At 38.3% G+C, this 15,013-nt stretch overlaps 2 protein-coding genes across 2 annotated transcripts; both read right to left on the bottom strand.

Annotated features, from left to right (window-relative positions):
* Positions 1 to 25: 25 nt before the first annotated feature.
* Positions 26 to 3,993, bottom strand: LOC136241428 (carbohydrate sulfotransferase 11-like). The gene is made up of 3 exons (XM_066032634.1): positions 3,792 to 3,993; positions 1,804 to 2,015; positions 26 to 1,006 (listed from the first exon to the last, which is right to left on the bottom strand). The coding sequence occupies exons 1-3, from the start codon at positions 3,943 to 3,945 to the stop codon at positions 140 to 142; spliced, it is 1,233 nt and encodes a 410-aa protein (XP_065888706.1). The 5' UTR covers positions 3,946 to 3,993; the 3' UTR covers positions 26 to 139.
* Positions 3,994 to 4,105: 112 nt separating this feature from the next.
* LOC136241426 (la-related protein 4-like) lies at positions 4,106 to 14,933 on the bottom strand. Its single transcript, XM_066032632.1, has 21 exons — positions 14,669 to 14,933; positions 14,494 to 14,561; positions 13,795 to 14,193; positions 13,660 to 13,688; positions 13,503 to 13,610; positions 13,347 to 13,450; positions 13,047 to 13,157; positions 12,940 to 12,993; positions 12,751 to 12,885; positions 12,638 to 12,700; positions 10,139 to 10,202; positions 9,987 to 10,044; positions 9,832 to 9,939; positions 9,546 to 9,609; positions 8,546 to 8,629; positions 8,258 to 8,467; positions 8,056 to 8,172; positions 7,933 to 8,009; positions 5,432 to 5,549; positions 4,538 to 4,727; positions 4,106 to 4,334 (listed from the first exon to the last, which is right to left on the bottom strand). The coding sequence occupies exons 1-20, from the start codon at positions 14,708 to 14,710 to the stop codon at positions 4,566 to 4,568; spliced, it is 2,175 nt and encodes a 724-aa protein (XP_065888704.1). The 5' UTR covers positions 14,711 to 14,933; the 3' UTR covers positions 4,106 to 4,334; positions 4,538 to 4,565.
* Between the last annotated feature and the right edge of the window lie 80 nt (positions 14,934 to 15,013).

The raw sequence follows: 15,013 nt of genomic DNA, 5'->3' as shown, positions 1-15,013 counted from the left end.
TAGCGCATAGCATATGCGGAAAGTATACGGTTTGTAACCGGACATGATATACTCTATTAGAATAATCAGACAATCAGTAATGCTGTAGGTCTAAGTGTAATTCTGTATTTACATGTATGAGTAAAATAAAACACATAAATTAATCTAATTCAAATTCTCCAATCAGTGGTATGTGCATGTCCCTCTCCTCAGGATAAATGTGGTAGTAAAACTCCATCTCAGAATGAGCAAACTGGTACACTATCTTCTTCTCAGACTCACTCAACTTAGCATAGTACTTTGGCATGAGAGAGCCAGTGTCATGGTGGGCCGGCTGGTTCCTGAAGGAGTCCTGGGGAATATTAAACTTTTCAAACAGATGGTCAAATTCTGCAGGCATCAGTTTGAGGTTAGCATAGAAGTCATAATGGAAGACACAAGGATGACATATGTATTGTAGTGGTCTGAAGTGAGGATCCAAGTCATAGTAACTATGGGAACCCAAGTAGTGGATGAACTCGTTGAATGTGGGGAACACTTCAAGTGTACGACCACTTCTCTCCCATTTTCTGTACACATCTGGTCTGTTTATTTTGATCATTTCTATTTTGTCCTTGTCAAAAACTCCTGAAAGACTCTTAGAAATTGGATGGTTCTCAAACTTGTTGCGATAAGCTGACAGAATTCTCTCCAGAGGATTTCGTGTCATCACAAACTTGAAATAACTGTCCAAAATTTTCTTCTTTTCTCCTTTAGACTGAGTTGAGAGACGGTAGCGGAATGCCTGCAGGTCATGACTGTGATTGTATTTCTCCATAGCTCTGCTGGGATCAATGACGTTGTTTAGAGCAGCAAACAACAGACGGATGTTTGTGCTAGCTAACTTTGGAGCTAGACAGAATAATATCTTACGTTCCTTGTCCAGTATTAAATGCTTCCATGCCTCATTGGAAATGGCACGATCTTTAGGTAAAGTATCACCAATGTAATTGTCTTCACAGTACTTCCTCACTTGTGCCTTCTGAAACTGAAACCAAACCAATATAATAATGAGAAGTGGATGGGGTGGGCTAGCATATACTAACAATACATAGACAATAATTACTGCATGACAGTTGACATAAGAAAAGGTTGTGAACTTGTCAACCTTGAATTCATCAAATGTGAGAAAATGTTACTTAGTAAGAGCTGTATAATATTGTGTGAGTGGTCCAGTGTAACATACACATATGACCTATCAACTGTTAACTCATTAAAGCAATGAAGTGATAAATATCGTTCTGCAAAAAATTCTATATAGCATTCTTATTCAGCTGGTTTCTAAGCTACAAACTTGTCACTCAAGCTCACATGATCTCTTTCATCAACATAAACACTAGCCACAATTCATTGGTACAACTTTAAAAAGCTAATCAAAGTGATAACTAGTTTGGGCACTCATAATAACTCTAATAAAACAGTCAGCATTTTTAGCCTAACGTAACAGTCCATCAAATAATCTTGTTAGATTAGTATGTGTAATTATGCTATTAGTATTCCTGATTCCAATGGAATGGAAGAAAATATTTTAATCTGAGACAATACCATCCAACAATAATTATTATTATTGTACCATATACTAGGAAAGTTTATTGGAGGCTTTTAATAAAGTTACATACCATGATAGGATTCTGAAGACAGAAACGTTTTGGTGAATTTGCTTAAATATTGGTCAATTTTAGTTAGGTGAAATGCTGCTGAATTATCAAATTTGCTGCCAACTCCCTATAGCTACCAGTTGAAACTCACAAAGTACACATCAATGACTACTACTAACTCACTCACCTCACTACGTTTATCAATGTCAGGACTTAAGCTAAGGGGTACATCCCCATCACCATGGTTACCAACCACACCAACACCTCTAGCAGGAGCAGCTCGACGATGTACTCCATTATGACCGGGGTGATCAGCTGGCACATCAAAAGGTTCATTATTACCTCTGGGCAACTTGTGTACCCTACGTGTTCGATGATGATCAGGACTGTACTCCCTGACTGTAATAAGAGTGATGTACTATCAGTGAGTGACCTTACTACACAGTGACCTTAATAAGCAGGTGGCTAGGTCACTTTGTACACAAATAACACATTTAGGGATTATCAAGTAGGTTGGTTTAGACAGGTGACCTTATTACAGTAGGTGACTACATTAGGTAACCACTGATATTGTCTTACATGCATGATGAAGCTTTACAGGATGTCACAAATGTTACTGTGTGTACTATTAGAGTATTTGAATCAAGAAATTTTGAAGTGGTCAGGTTGGCATTGAGTAATTATTGTACAATAGGACAAGGTGCACAGAGCACAGACAGCACGTGTGGAATGCTACACCTAGGAGGGTCTCCACCAGGGAAAATTTTCAAAAAAGCAAATGTATGTGGAGGCAATAATCACAACAGCAGTGGCATCCAAGAAAGAAGGTAACTGACTGTTCTATTAGAATATCTTGATCTTTACAAAAAGTGGTCAGGTTGAAGCCTGATCAACTGGACCAGTAGCGCCGCCCTGATTTGAATATGTGATGACCCTAATAGTACATATATGGCAAACATATGCTAGCATACACACACTGGATGGAAATCATTGAACAAAGTGAAAAAAACAATTACATAATCTTGGCCCAATGTTGGACCTCACAACATCACTATGGCAACAACAGCCTCTCTACCACGATGACATAATGTTTGTACATGACAGTCTTGGTGACATGTGATAATGAGAATTTGGTACGTTATCAGAATTATAAGTAGATAACAACTATGGATATGATATGATCACTTATCAGGCTGGTGTATACATCGACAAACTTTATGAAGAAATTTTGAGCTATGAATGAAACAGGTACAAAATCTAATACTATAGCCACAGACATTGCACTATATACTACAAGTAGGTTCTCGTTTCAAATCACAATATGTGACTGGATTTGCGAAAAAGGGTCTTCCACACACATCCAATTCTATAAACTTGGAGGACCATAACTTAGTGATTAAGAAAGATGCAAGTCTGAAATTTTCTCCATCCATTAACCTACGTTGGTGCTCACCTATGACCAAATTTCAAGTCAATAGCTGTTTCCAATCTCAAGTTATGAATTGTCAAAGTTCGTAATTTGGATGTGTGTGCAAGACCCCTTTTCGCAAATCCGGTCACATATACCAATGATCAATATTGATCACAGCTTGAATGTTAAATTAGTACATTGCTATGGTGAGATCCACCAGGGGAGGTTAACAGCTCATATTATTGTAAAAAACGTGACACCATGTTGAACTCTGGACCACAACCAGATATTAACATAACTGTGTTGGCCCTGCTACCATATAACTGATTTGTTTTTCTCACCACTCATCGAAAGCATGCAGTTGTTTCGCACTGGATCCCTCGGATAAGGCCATTCTAAATGAATTGTTTCCCATCCTCCACTAAGTCACATTGTGCATGTGGTTATAATATTGACAACTATTAAAGCCAATATTTGCAGTAGCACACTCGGCCATATTGTACTTTCATCTTTTAGGTAGCATTTCTGCTGACTCAGTAGTGCTTTACAAGATTGTTCTAACGAGGTTGTGCAGTATGGAACACTTTCAGTAGAAACAAGATAATTTATTAGGAGTGTCCTAATATACACCTCCCACAACGATGATAACACGTGCAGCACCACCACGTTGTTATCACCTAACTATGGGTCAACTCCCCTCTACAATACACGAATAACACACATCATACCAATACAATAGTTACGCCATTAGCTACTCGTCTCACCTCCTGCCCGCTCGTTCTCAGGTACTAGCGATGGTCCAATGTAGTGTATTAGTGGTACAATGGCTAGCATCGCTCCAGATATCACCACCAGCGTGACTATAGTACGAGGCCTCACTAGTCCTACACACCAACCCATCACCTTAGTGAACTCCATTATCAACTATTGTATATAGCCATTAACAGATGGTCGTGATGACGTCATTAATATAATTGTAAGTGTGGTGAGGTGGTGCACGTTGTTGATCTGTGACTGGTACAATACTCTAATAAAACGTTCAAAAATTTCAGCCCACATACACTAGTTCAGTAACCAGTTGTTTACATACAACATAAAAACATAATATAATATTAAAACATTGTACAAACAACAACAACAACATTACATGAAAAGATTACAAAAACACACATACACACAATAGTACACAAATATACAAGATTTTTAAATTTCATTTTAAAAGAAGTTTTTTATAAAAAGATTTTAAATACACTTTATATAATAATGTATAAATGTTACTAATCCGTGCACCTTCCAAGTGATTGTGTCTGTTTTAGCAAAACAAGAAAAACAATATATAAACACAATGACTGTGTGTAGTGTGTGTGTGTGTAGTGTGTGTGTGCTATTGCACCTACACTATAGGCTATACATAAAATAGTAGCCATTCAAAAACTACAGGAGTAGCTGTTAGAGCTTGGGCAGTAAACCATTATAACTGCTCCTATATACAACAGAGAACGTTCCTTACCACAGTTGATTCCTACAGTATGAGGGGTTCATTCTTTACTACTCTTATTAGGTGATGGCTGGCCACTTGAAATGTTGTCTGGTTCAGTAGGGGGAGAGCTGGGTTGCGAGGATGGCTCACTGGATGATTGTTTACCCTTAGCCTTCTGAGCTACTAACGCGTAACTCAACTTCTCTGGCTTACTGGCATCCTATAACCACAAGAGAAAAGAAATGAACAGGTTCCATGAACCACTAAATTATGTACAGTGAAATTGGGTCACCATATCACAAGGTCCCAGCAACCCCAAATGCTATAATGTTGGTTAACCCTTAGACCCGCAGAGAACTTTTAGGGAATACGTGTTTACATAATATGGGCATGCATGGCGACAGGTGAGGTAACTTAATTTTTGCAGCCTACAAATATACGATTAAAAGTCTGTTCACTGGGCTACTTGGAGAAGGTTAAATGAACACTGTAACTACAGTGGCTTACTTGTTATGAAGCAATGAATAGCGACAAATTGAGTCTCCGTGTTTCAAAATTCTTGCCATGTGTTTAATTTTGATTGTGGGTTTACTCATGTGAGTCATATATGGCCTGATAGAAAATTTAATGACAAATCAAATGGAAGTTGTTGCAAGGTGATAGGAGCAACCACCATTGAGTTAGCGACCATTATGTAAAGGGTTTGCGTATTTCCTTGCCAAAAAGTTATTTTCACAGTTAGTTTTGGCCTCGCCATTTGCATAGCCATAGGATGGATGCTTTAAAAGTTACAGCGCTTTGTGCAAGGCATGCATATATATTTAAATCCAGTTTGCAGGTTTAAGGGTTAATAAGATCAGAATATTGTGGTCTAACATTAGACAGGTTTCACAGAACCACTAACTCATAACAACTTGTTGTTACCTTTTCATCAGGAGGTGAGGGTGGTGAAGGAGGTAGGAGTTGTCTCTTGTCAATTTGAGGAGATCCTTTAGGAGAGTGACGATGTGTGGAGGACAACTTCTTCTTGTCCCTTGTAACTCTACAAGAGTGGAATAAGAGTATTGTGAGACCACAACAAGGCTATACATAATTATACATTTTACACACCCTGATATATCGAGTTTCATTTTGCTAACAAAATATAAATGCTCCATTAAAAATATCTTTATTTTACACCAAATCACACATTCCACAGTAACTCAAGAGATATTGATGAGACTGCACAAGTCACCTAATACTTCTACATCTCACATGACTTTTCTTTATTACATGTTATGAGGTTGCATGGAAAACAAAACACAAGTGGGTGTGATCCAGAGACTAATACTACATCAAGTGAGACCAACAGATAGTAGTTGTAGTAGTCCAGAGACCACACCACAGGTGTTGTATTTCTCATAACCAAGTAAACAATGCTTCAAGTGCTATATATTGTACTTTCCAGCATCTTCTTCAGTGGGTTCATCTCTAAGTACTCAAACTTTTTAGCCATCAGTTCATATAACATACAGCATTATAGTGCTGAACTCTTGAAGTAACACAAACTTACAAAACGCATGCATAAGTCACTATAGTGGCTATCGATATTCGTGAAACAAGTAGAGAAACTGTACTAAATGCTTTACTGTTGATATGTATCTGTGTGTATAACACATCTGTTGTCAATACAGTTGTTAATTAAACATCATGTGTTATCAGTAGGGTTTTTTTTTGTTGCCACTTAGAGGGTCTTTAAGGGTTAATTATGTATCAGATTGTCCACCACCTTTTCCTAATAATATTCCAGCAGTGAACACAACTCCAGATAACAAATAATCACTGACCAAGTTTGGATAATAAGCTACCAGCCTTTGATAGTATAATCCAGTTATAATTTTGAGGGAAATAATTCAGAGGTTTAGACTCATTAGTGATCAATTGTCACAGAATACACTCAAGGATGTGATCAGTACTATCAAGAGTATATAATGGGGAGGGAGAGTGTCGAACTACACTATATGTTGTGAAAAATGAGCTCGTGTAGTCCTATGGCATTGTTCAAACGACTTGGTGATTTGTGTTGATTGGTGACTAATCATAAGCACAGTGGGTGCACTTTGCATACATGACTACTAGTGAAAGAATGGTGTACTTGAGAAAAGTATGGCACATCATGCAGAGGAACTCGCCGTATAAAGAGAAAGACACAAGCAGCTAACCTGGAATTCATTAGACATTTCATCATGGTCGCCATCCCATTCCTTACCTCGACATTTCTACTAGCTAAAGTGACACATCTAGATGGAATTTCAGCCATTGCGATACCGCACAGATCACCTCTTAAAACATATAAGGTGTTAAATCTGAACAATCAACAGCGGTCAGGTTTACAAGAAGAAACGAAGATATGTGGGTTACTTCATGGGCTCATTTTTCACAGCCTACAGTGCAGTTCGACACTCTCCTACCCCATTATATACTCTTGGTACTATACATGTTGTTTGTGATATCACGAATCTAGTTTCCTTTGAAACTTTTAGCTACCGTATAGTAAAAAAGTTTGGCGAAAACTCACTATCGCAAAATTGATGAAAAAAACTTTGGCAAATAGGACTACACCTGAAAAATTTAGATACTATGTACTGTACCGCTCAAATACAACATCGCTACACGTTAGTGTGAGTGATTAAACAACTTGCTGATTAAGGGGCGTGGCGATCACAAGTCTTTATCCTTTGCATTGAGGGATGACGACTCATGATGGAAACGGCTGCCACACCCCTTAATTAGCAATTCTTTTAATCACTTGCACGTAGTGACGTTGCATTCAGGTAGACTAGCTACTATAGAAGTGTAAACATATTTTGCTGGGGTTCTAGTAATGTCGAGAGCAATGTTTAGATTTTCTTGAACTTTTGTCTTGTGGGACAATGAACCTCGCGACAATCGAAGGGAATGCTTGGAAATACCTACGATACCTGTCCTGATATTCCTTTTAACATGGCTAATCTGCTCATGTGATTGCTAAAAATAATTGGCAGATAAAACTTCAGTGATTATAATGCTATTCGCCAAATTCACCAAAGTTTTTACTATACGGTAAACAGTAATAGGAAATTGTGACTGGCTGAGCTAAACTCCATTGTTATCACTAAATTCTATTTTGCTACAAAATGTATTGAAGTACATGCCCCACAAAATATATTTAGTAACATTTTAATCACTTTGGCATGCAGTATAAATCCTCTACTCCCCATGTTCATGGTAAGTAGAAAATCTTGTGTTTCGTGTTTGAACAATAAATGGTTTTTCAGCCAGTTACAAGGGTGCTTATTTGTGATGCAGTAAATAAAGTCATTTGTTTGTTGTGATATGGCAGGACATTTGAAAGACAGGTAATATTAAACAATTCAACATTTCATTCTAATAAAACACACACTAACTTTGAGTTCTGATGAGACTTAGAGTCTGACTTAGTCTTAGATGTGGTTCTGTTTGATTCCTTCTCGGGACGTGACGGCTATGGGATGGATGATACTAGCTACACTACAACACTTCTTGCTCACCTTAGCAGCAGCAGGTTTGGATGCTTCTTGTTTACTGATCTTAGGGGCTGATGTGGGTACTACCTTCTGCATGGATTTAGGGGGTGTAGCTGGTGGAGGTGTGGCTACTGGCGCAGACTACATAATACAAAGCAATGGTCACAACAACAACAACGTTGCATGCAACATTGGAACAAAGATTGGGCATTGACTACACACACACCTTAATATCTCCAACAGTTTTACTATTACAACTAGCAGCTGGTTGACTACCATTACTAGCAGTAGTGGAATGACTGGAAGATGGTTTAGTGGATGATGTAGTAGTAGTAGTAGTTGTTACTGGAGCACTAGTCCTCTTAGTACTAGCATAAGTAGTACTACCCTTAACTGATGCTGCCTGAGCATACCCATCTTCTGATGGTACTCCTCCCTGTAATGAAGGAATACAGTAGGTGTACGCTATACTACTGTACGTACACACACATGCACATACACAGTTATACTGTACCTGACTATGACCAGCAGGGTCAGTGGGTACCAGTGGAGGGAACTGAGATGGCTCGAGATCAATCTTCTGTTTGTTCTGTTGACGCTATAACACATCATGTTACCTTATACCAACACAAGTCCCTTTTGTGTATAATGTGTAGTGGTCAACTAACTGGACTGTGGTGAGATTGAGTATGAACATGAATTAAGAACAAAAGTGATTTAGCAAGTCAGTGATCAATGTTTAGATGTCCTATCACCAAGGATAACTTTTGGTATGGATGAATTAATGAGCTAAAGTAACTCTTACAGTAAGGGACACTCTGGTACAAGGCTAGTCTAGTTTACTGTGTGAGTCTTCTAGTTGACTGGTACACTATAACGTCACATTCTTACAATCAGATGTCACATAAAGGGATATAGTTCAAACAGCTCATCCCACACAACATTTAAGGCCTCCCAATAACCTACAGACGTTACATAACATAACTCATCACCACTCCATAAACACCAGTGTGGTTAGTACATTATGTGTGAGGGAATTTTCCACAAGTGACCTTCTGCAGAACTACAGTGACCTCTTCATCATAATATTTATTTTTACACTGGCTTTAACCATACAACCTTTTACCCCCACAGCTATTAGGCCTAATAAATGTCATCATCAGGTGTCCACTACATTCCTACTAGTAGGAGTAAATGGTTTCAATGTGAGGTTAGTAGAAATTTGTGACAAATGCAAATCAGCTGCACACCTTTTAGCTCATTGTATCAGTAAATTTGAAAACTCTTCAAATATCATATAAGAACAAACTAACTAAATTTGGCAGACCTGCACAGTCATCAATAGCTTTGGTCACCATTATTAGTGGGTGTGCAGCCCTGTACAAGAATATTGTAGGAAAACACCAAATATTAGCCTTAATCACTGCAGCCCAGACAATGTAAAGTGATAAGATTTCTAGCACAAAACACATCATCATGGGCAGAGACACAAACACACAACAGAGAAGCCATACCGGTGGTTTATCAGCATATTCATCTCTTCTTCGATAGTTACGTGATCTGGACCCCTTCCTGCCACTAGATGGACAAGACGACACACATGGTTACACATATACCTTGTGTGTGCATGAGAGTCTAGTAACCATTTTTTGCACAACATTAGGAAATATAAAATGACACAATAACAGTTGGGATAAGACAGATGTCAATTCTACTTGTAATAATGTTCTACTTGTCAACAAACACTACCAGATGGTTTCTTTACCACCTCCACATAAGCTGGTTCTAGTACACACTTACCTATCATCGTGATCCCTACCCCTATTATATCGTGGTGGTAGAGAGTTGTTATGATGTAATAGTTGTACTGGCTGATCACCAGCTGAGTAGCTGCGATTGTTACTACCCCTAGCAGGATAGTAATGCTGATAGTATACTAGAATATCCTAACTAACCTGTTTCTGTGGTTTCCACTAGAACCAGAAGATCTGTTGAAGCCACCACTATGGTGACCTGAAGACATAGACAATGAAAGGAACATGCATATACACACAAGGAGACATTGTAACATACACACTACACTGTAGACAGTACACACAACACTCACCAGGGTTATTATGATGAAAAGCAGCAGTAACAGCAGAAGGGTAGCCATTAGTAGTATACCCATGCTAGTAGGAACATGTACACCAATAAGAACACCTACTAGTAACCTCTACAATAAAACTGATCAGTGATCACGGGTCAGAAAACTTATTAAAACTACAGAAGTGTTATAGGTCACACAGCTGAAATGGAAAATTCATATACCGTACCATTTTATTGAATAAATATATAGTTCCTATCGTGTAGTGATGTGTAATAATATCGATAGTGTGATAATCGTATCGCAGTGGTTCATTATCGTGGTATGATAATAGCTTGTGATTAATGAGCACCAATATTATACATTCTTACCTCACCGGAATTACTCGAACAACTAAAGCATTCATTTGTTTATTCAATTATGTATTCTAATTGTTTCCCGAGATTGAACTTTGCTGTATTTTGGCAGGTCATATATACAATTGGGTATACAGGATGTGCCTTTACCAGTATTCATAGAAAATAAGTAAAATTAGTGCTACATTATGGATCTTATCATGGATTTAATATTGTGATATCGGGATGCAATTATTGTGATTAATCGATATAGTTGCAAACTTATTATCGCACATCACTACTATCGTGTAGTGCACAAAAACACCTTTTAAATAATTCAGTGATACCAAGATATATATATTACAAAGTCTAGTTAAGTCACATTGTGACATTAGAACAGTAATAGTAGTACTGTTATTACACACTTTGTAAAGGAAAAATTGATAAAACGTTGAAGTGCGTTGTGCAGGTGGCAATAGCAAGGCCACCTTAGCAACATCGTAGTGTTCCACGACTACTGAACAGTTAAATGATAATGAAGTTTTTGCTGTAGTGCTTCCACTATCAATGCTCTTGTTTCATTACACTTGTCTGTAGTAAGATTGGTTCAGTTTCTTTACAAAGCTGGGTTAGCAGTACCATGAAACAAATGATAATATTTGACTTTTTGAGTCACTTCTCAAGCCCAAAATCTATGTATGTATGGTGTGAGAATGATATGTCATCACAATCATTTCTCTACCTCTACCTTTTGTATTGGGAAAAGTACGTCCTTGGCTTACATCTATAAACAGCTAATAAATAAATGCTGGGGTTGCACTGTACTACTGGTTTACAGTACGTTTAACAGGTATTCTCAAGTGTTCTTTACAACAAAACCAGCGTACATGCACTAACCATCTCCCGTAGGCTACATTACAAGTTCTTATTATCTCAGGTCAGAACTGATGACTTGAAACTGCCAGCTGTACGTGGACACTCCACACATACTACAGTCTCTATGACATGATGTACCTGATTAGCCACCATACACTAAAATCTAAACTACATGTACCAACCTATCCCAAATAGCTTAAGTGGACAATGGACATTTAACCATATAAGGTGACTGTGTAGTTTGTAAGGCATCAAAGTAATTCCCCCACTCTGTTTAATTCTTTTTATTATGTACATCAGCTCATTAATTTCAACCTTCCTTTAATTGTTTATAAATATTTTTATTGAGTCCTTTACAGTGGTCTGCCAGCAAAACTTTTTTGAAGTCATAATATTGACACATACACCTCTATAACCTATACTGAAGATAGTCACTGATGAAGCCAGTGGAATGGATTGAAACTCTTAACCCCATTAACCTGAGAAGTGAACTTGTTTTACTTGTTCAGTATGTACCATACATGATTCAGTCAAGTATGTACATATCCTTACAAGGAGATAACTATTATAGTACAACAGAGACTATGTCTGTATTGCTATTTGTAGCGTTATGTGAACAACTCCATGTTTGGTGGTGTTTGTGAAGACCGACACAGATTAGAAATCTCCATGGTAAGAATGAAGATGATTTTTACCTTTAAAATAAGACAACATGGGACAAAAAATATTCTTGGTCTCCACTGTTTAGTTGTGTTGCCAGATATCCCAACTTGTATACAATAAATAACAACCAAGGTGTTGCTAAAGCAACTATGGTAGAGAGTGATCTAGACATGACTACTCTACCAATCCACACAACATTTGGTATTGAGTGATCAAATTTCTGATAATGGCATGTAAAATACAACCCAAATTTTCTGCTAATCAAGAGAGCCATCTGCCCAGCCTGACCACCTGCTCAATAAGGACCAATGCTACACTGAGCATGTTACAACTGAACAAATTTTTTTAACGCAATGTAAAGGCTAAAAAATTTCAAGGATGTAATTTTCAGATCTCAAGCTTTTGGATATAATGGAAATTTTTTTTGTCCACAAAACATATACACCAACATGTACAATTTGCAAAATAATGTCTACCACCCTCAAATTTCCCCTCCAAAACATTACAGTATGCCATACAAGAAAACATCAATAACATTTTGACTACTTGTCAACACAAGTGCCTTTAAGATTTATGATTCATGATTGTTAATTCATCAAAGTTTATAAAGTAAGGATTCAACCTTCATTCCAAGGTTTCTACTCACCATATTGTGGTCAAAGAATGGTTGATGATGCCAGGGAACATGTCCCACAGGAGGGTATAGGATCTAGAACAAGACAAGGTTATTATAATGGCTTCCATTACTGCAACACTTACAGGGGTTGGCTGGAGGGGAGGAGGGAAGGGGAATAATGACTGTTGTTGTTGAGGCTGTGCATGAGTAGTAGTAGTGATGGGTTTAGTAGTCTTTGGGTAACTATTTCGCTGTAGGGTTTTTGCTTTTATTCTTGCCTGTATAATAGCAGTTGATGTACATATATAACAGATCACACAATGTTAGCTCACATGAATTGGCTTGCCAAGAAATTCTTTAACTTCTTCACGAAGATACCTGTATGCCTGTAGCACAGCCAATCATTGCAGAGCACAGGGGAGCCCCACCCATTAGTTACCTGTTGTGCATCTGTTTCTGTGTCGAATGTGATGTACCAGCTGTCGTTGTGTGCAAACTCACAAGTGGCAAACTTGGGACACTTGTCACTAATAAATAAGTTCTGCACATCCTACAATGAGGGAGGGTGAACTATGATAACTACATCAATCCCACACTATAAGGATGATGACAAACACAGCATGATACACCACACACACACACACACACACACACACACACACACACACACACACACACACACACACACACACACACACACACACACACACACACACAAACATTACACAAATGCACACACCTCAACTGCAGTGGACTCAGGAATTTCTCTAAGAATCAAGACAGAGCGTTTCACATTAGCTCTGACCTTAGTACCAGTATCGTCAAGTTGTAGGTAAGGAGAATCTAACACAACACATCAATAGTGCTCACAGCTAGTGCAAAATATGATAATCACTTTTAATAGCTTCCACTATCAAATTGATATCACTGGTCAGCTTCTTCATTTGGTTGAAGCCAGCCACAGTCTGTATCAACACATATTGGTCTCCATCCATTTGAGATACTATAGTATCAGTTATCACAAGGTCTCAGTTGTGATAGTAACAACTTACATAGGTAGGTGTCGTTCTGAAGATTTTCCCTATTAAAGGCATAAGGCTAACATAGTTATCTTATCACATTCCATTCACTAATTACATCATGTCCATATATGGCAGTGTGCTATTATTAGTATTGCACAGTCATACCTGGAGAAGTAGTACTCCAGTTGTCGTTGTAATAAATCACACAAGTTATTAGAGAGGGGAGAAGTTGCTACAATGTGGTGATTGCTATTGTCCATATCACCTATACCATGTCCGTCTGTGGGTATACCTTCTGTCTGTACTGGACTAAATGTTGGTAAGATATAAGGAATATGGTAATGATGATGATGATGAGGGTTTATCAACAAGGGGATGTGAGCTGTTTGAGCAAGATTTGTTCTGTCCAGCAGAAATAGTGAGTCACTGCTACCACGGGGGCGTGGCAGAGGAGGGGATGTCCGAACCGGCTCAGTAATGGGACTGCCAGTCAACATCAAATCTTCTTGATTATCACCGTTATCAATATCAACTGATATTGGGTCAGAAATCTCTGATGATTGCCTAAGAGAAGTAATCAACACTTCAACCTTAACAGAGACCTTTAGTAACCTCACTATTAATATGGTATCCTTTAGTAACCTCATTATTAATATGTTATCCTAAATGTAATAATTGACCCCATTAAACCACTACAAATGTTCTACATGTTAAAAATTTAATGCTGACAGCTGGAGGTTGTGTTACAAGGATATTACACTGCACACACACACACTTGGAAAACATAGTGAAAATAGCACATCATAAAGTGATGAATGATAAAGACAAACTGAAATTCAACACACAACAAATTGTATACCAAACCTCTTAGACTCGTAGGCAGTATCAACACTTGGTGCTAGTTCAGTGATTGATGCAGCAGGCTCGGTCACCTAACAAATAGCAGATATACACTTTACTCTTGTCGTGTAGTGTTGCTAGCCCGGTACGCCCCTGCTCTATTGGGTGGGGTACACGCCCAATACAAACACTAGCTTACCTTGTTAAGGCGAGTAACTGCTTGCACGTCTCCTTCGCTCATCACTAATGGAGAGACGAAGTCGTCTCGACCAACTAGCTGTGATTCGCGACTGGTCAGTTTATGAAAAATGAACCAACTCGCGATACACTCTGACAACGAAGAAGAAACGCCACACAAACTCTAAACTGATAAGACAATAATAAACAGAAGATTATTCACTACGGGGCTAAGGGTATAGCGATGAGGTCTACACGTTCAAACACTGATCCACGCTGGGTACCAAACCCTCCATGTGACGCGGGCTCGTACGCACGCGTATATGGTTGCTTAGCAACTGCCGTGACGTTAAACCCCACATAGTAA

This window comes from Dysidea avara, chromosome 12, assembly GCF_963678975.1.
Source record: "Dysidea avara chromosome 12, odDysAvar1.4, whole genome shotgun sequence".
In the NCBI taxonomy this organism is placed as follows: domain Eukaryota; kingdom Metazoa; phylum Porifera; class Demospongiae; order Dictyoceratida; family Dysideidae; genus Dysidea; species Dysidea avara.
The sequence above is the reverse complement of the archived record's forward strand: the minus strand, read 5'-3'. Positions and strand labels throughout refer to the sequence as shown.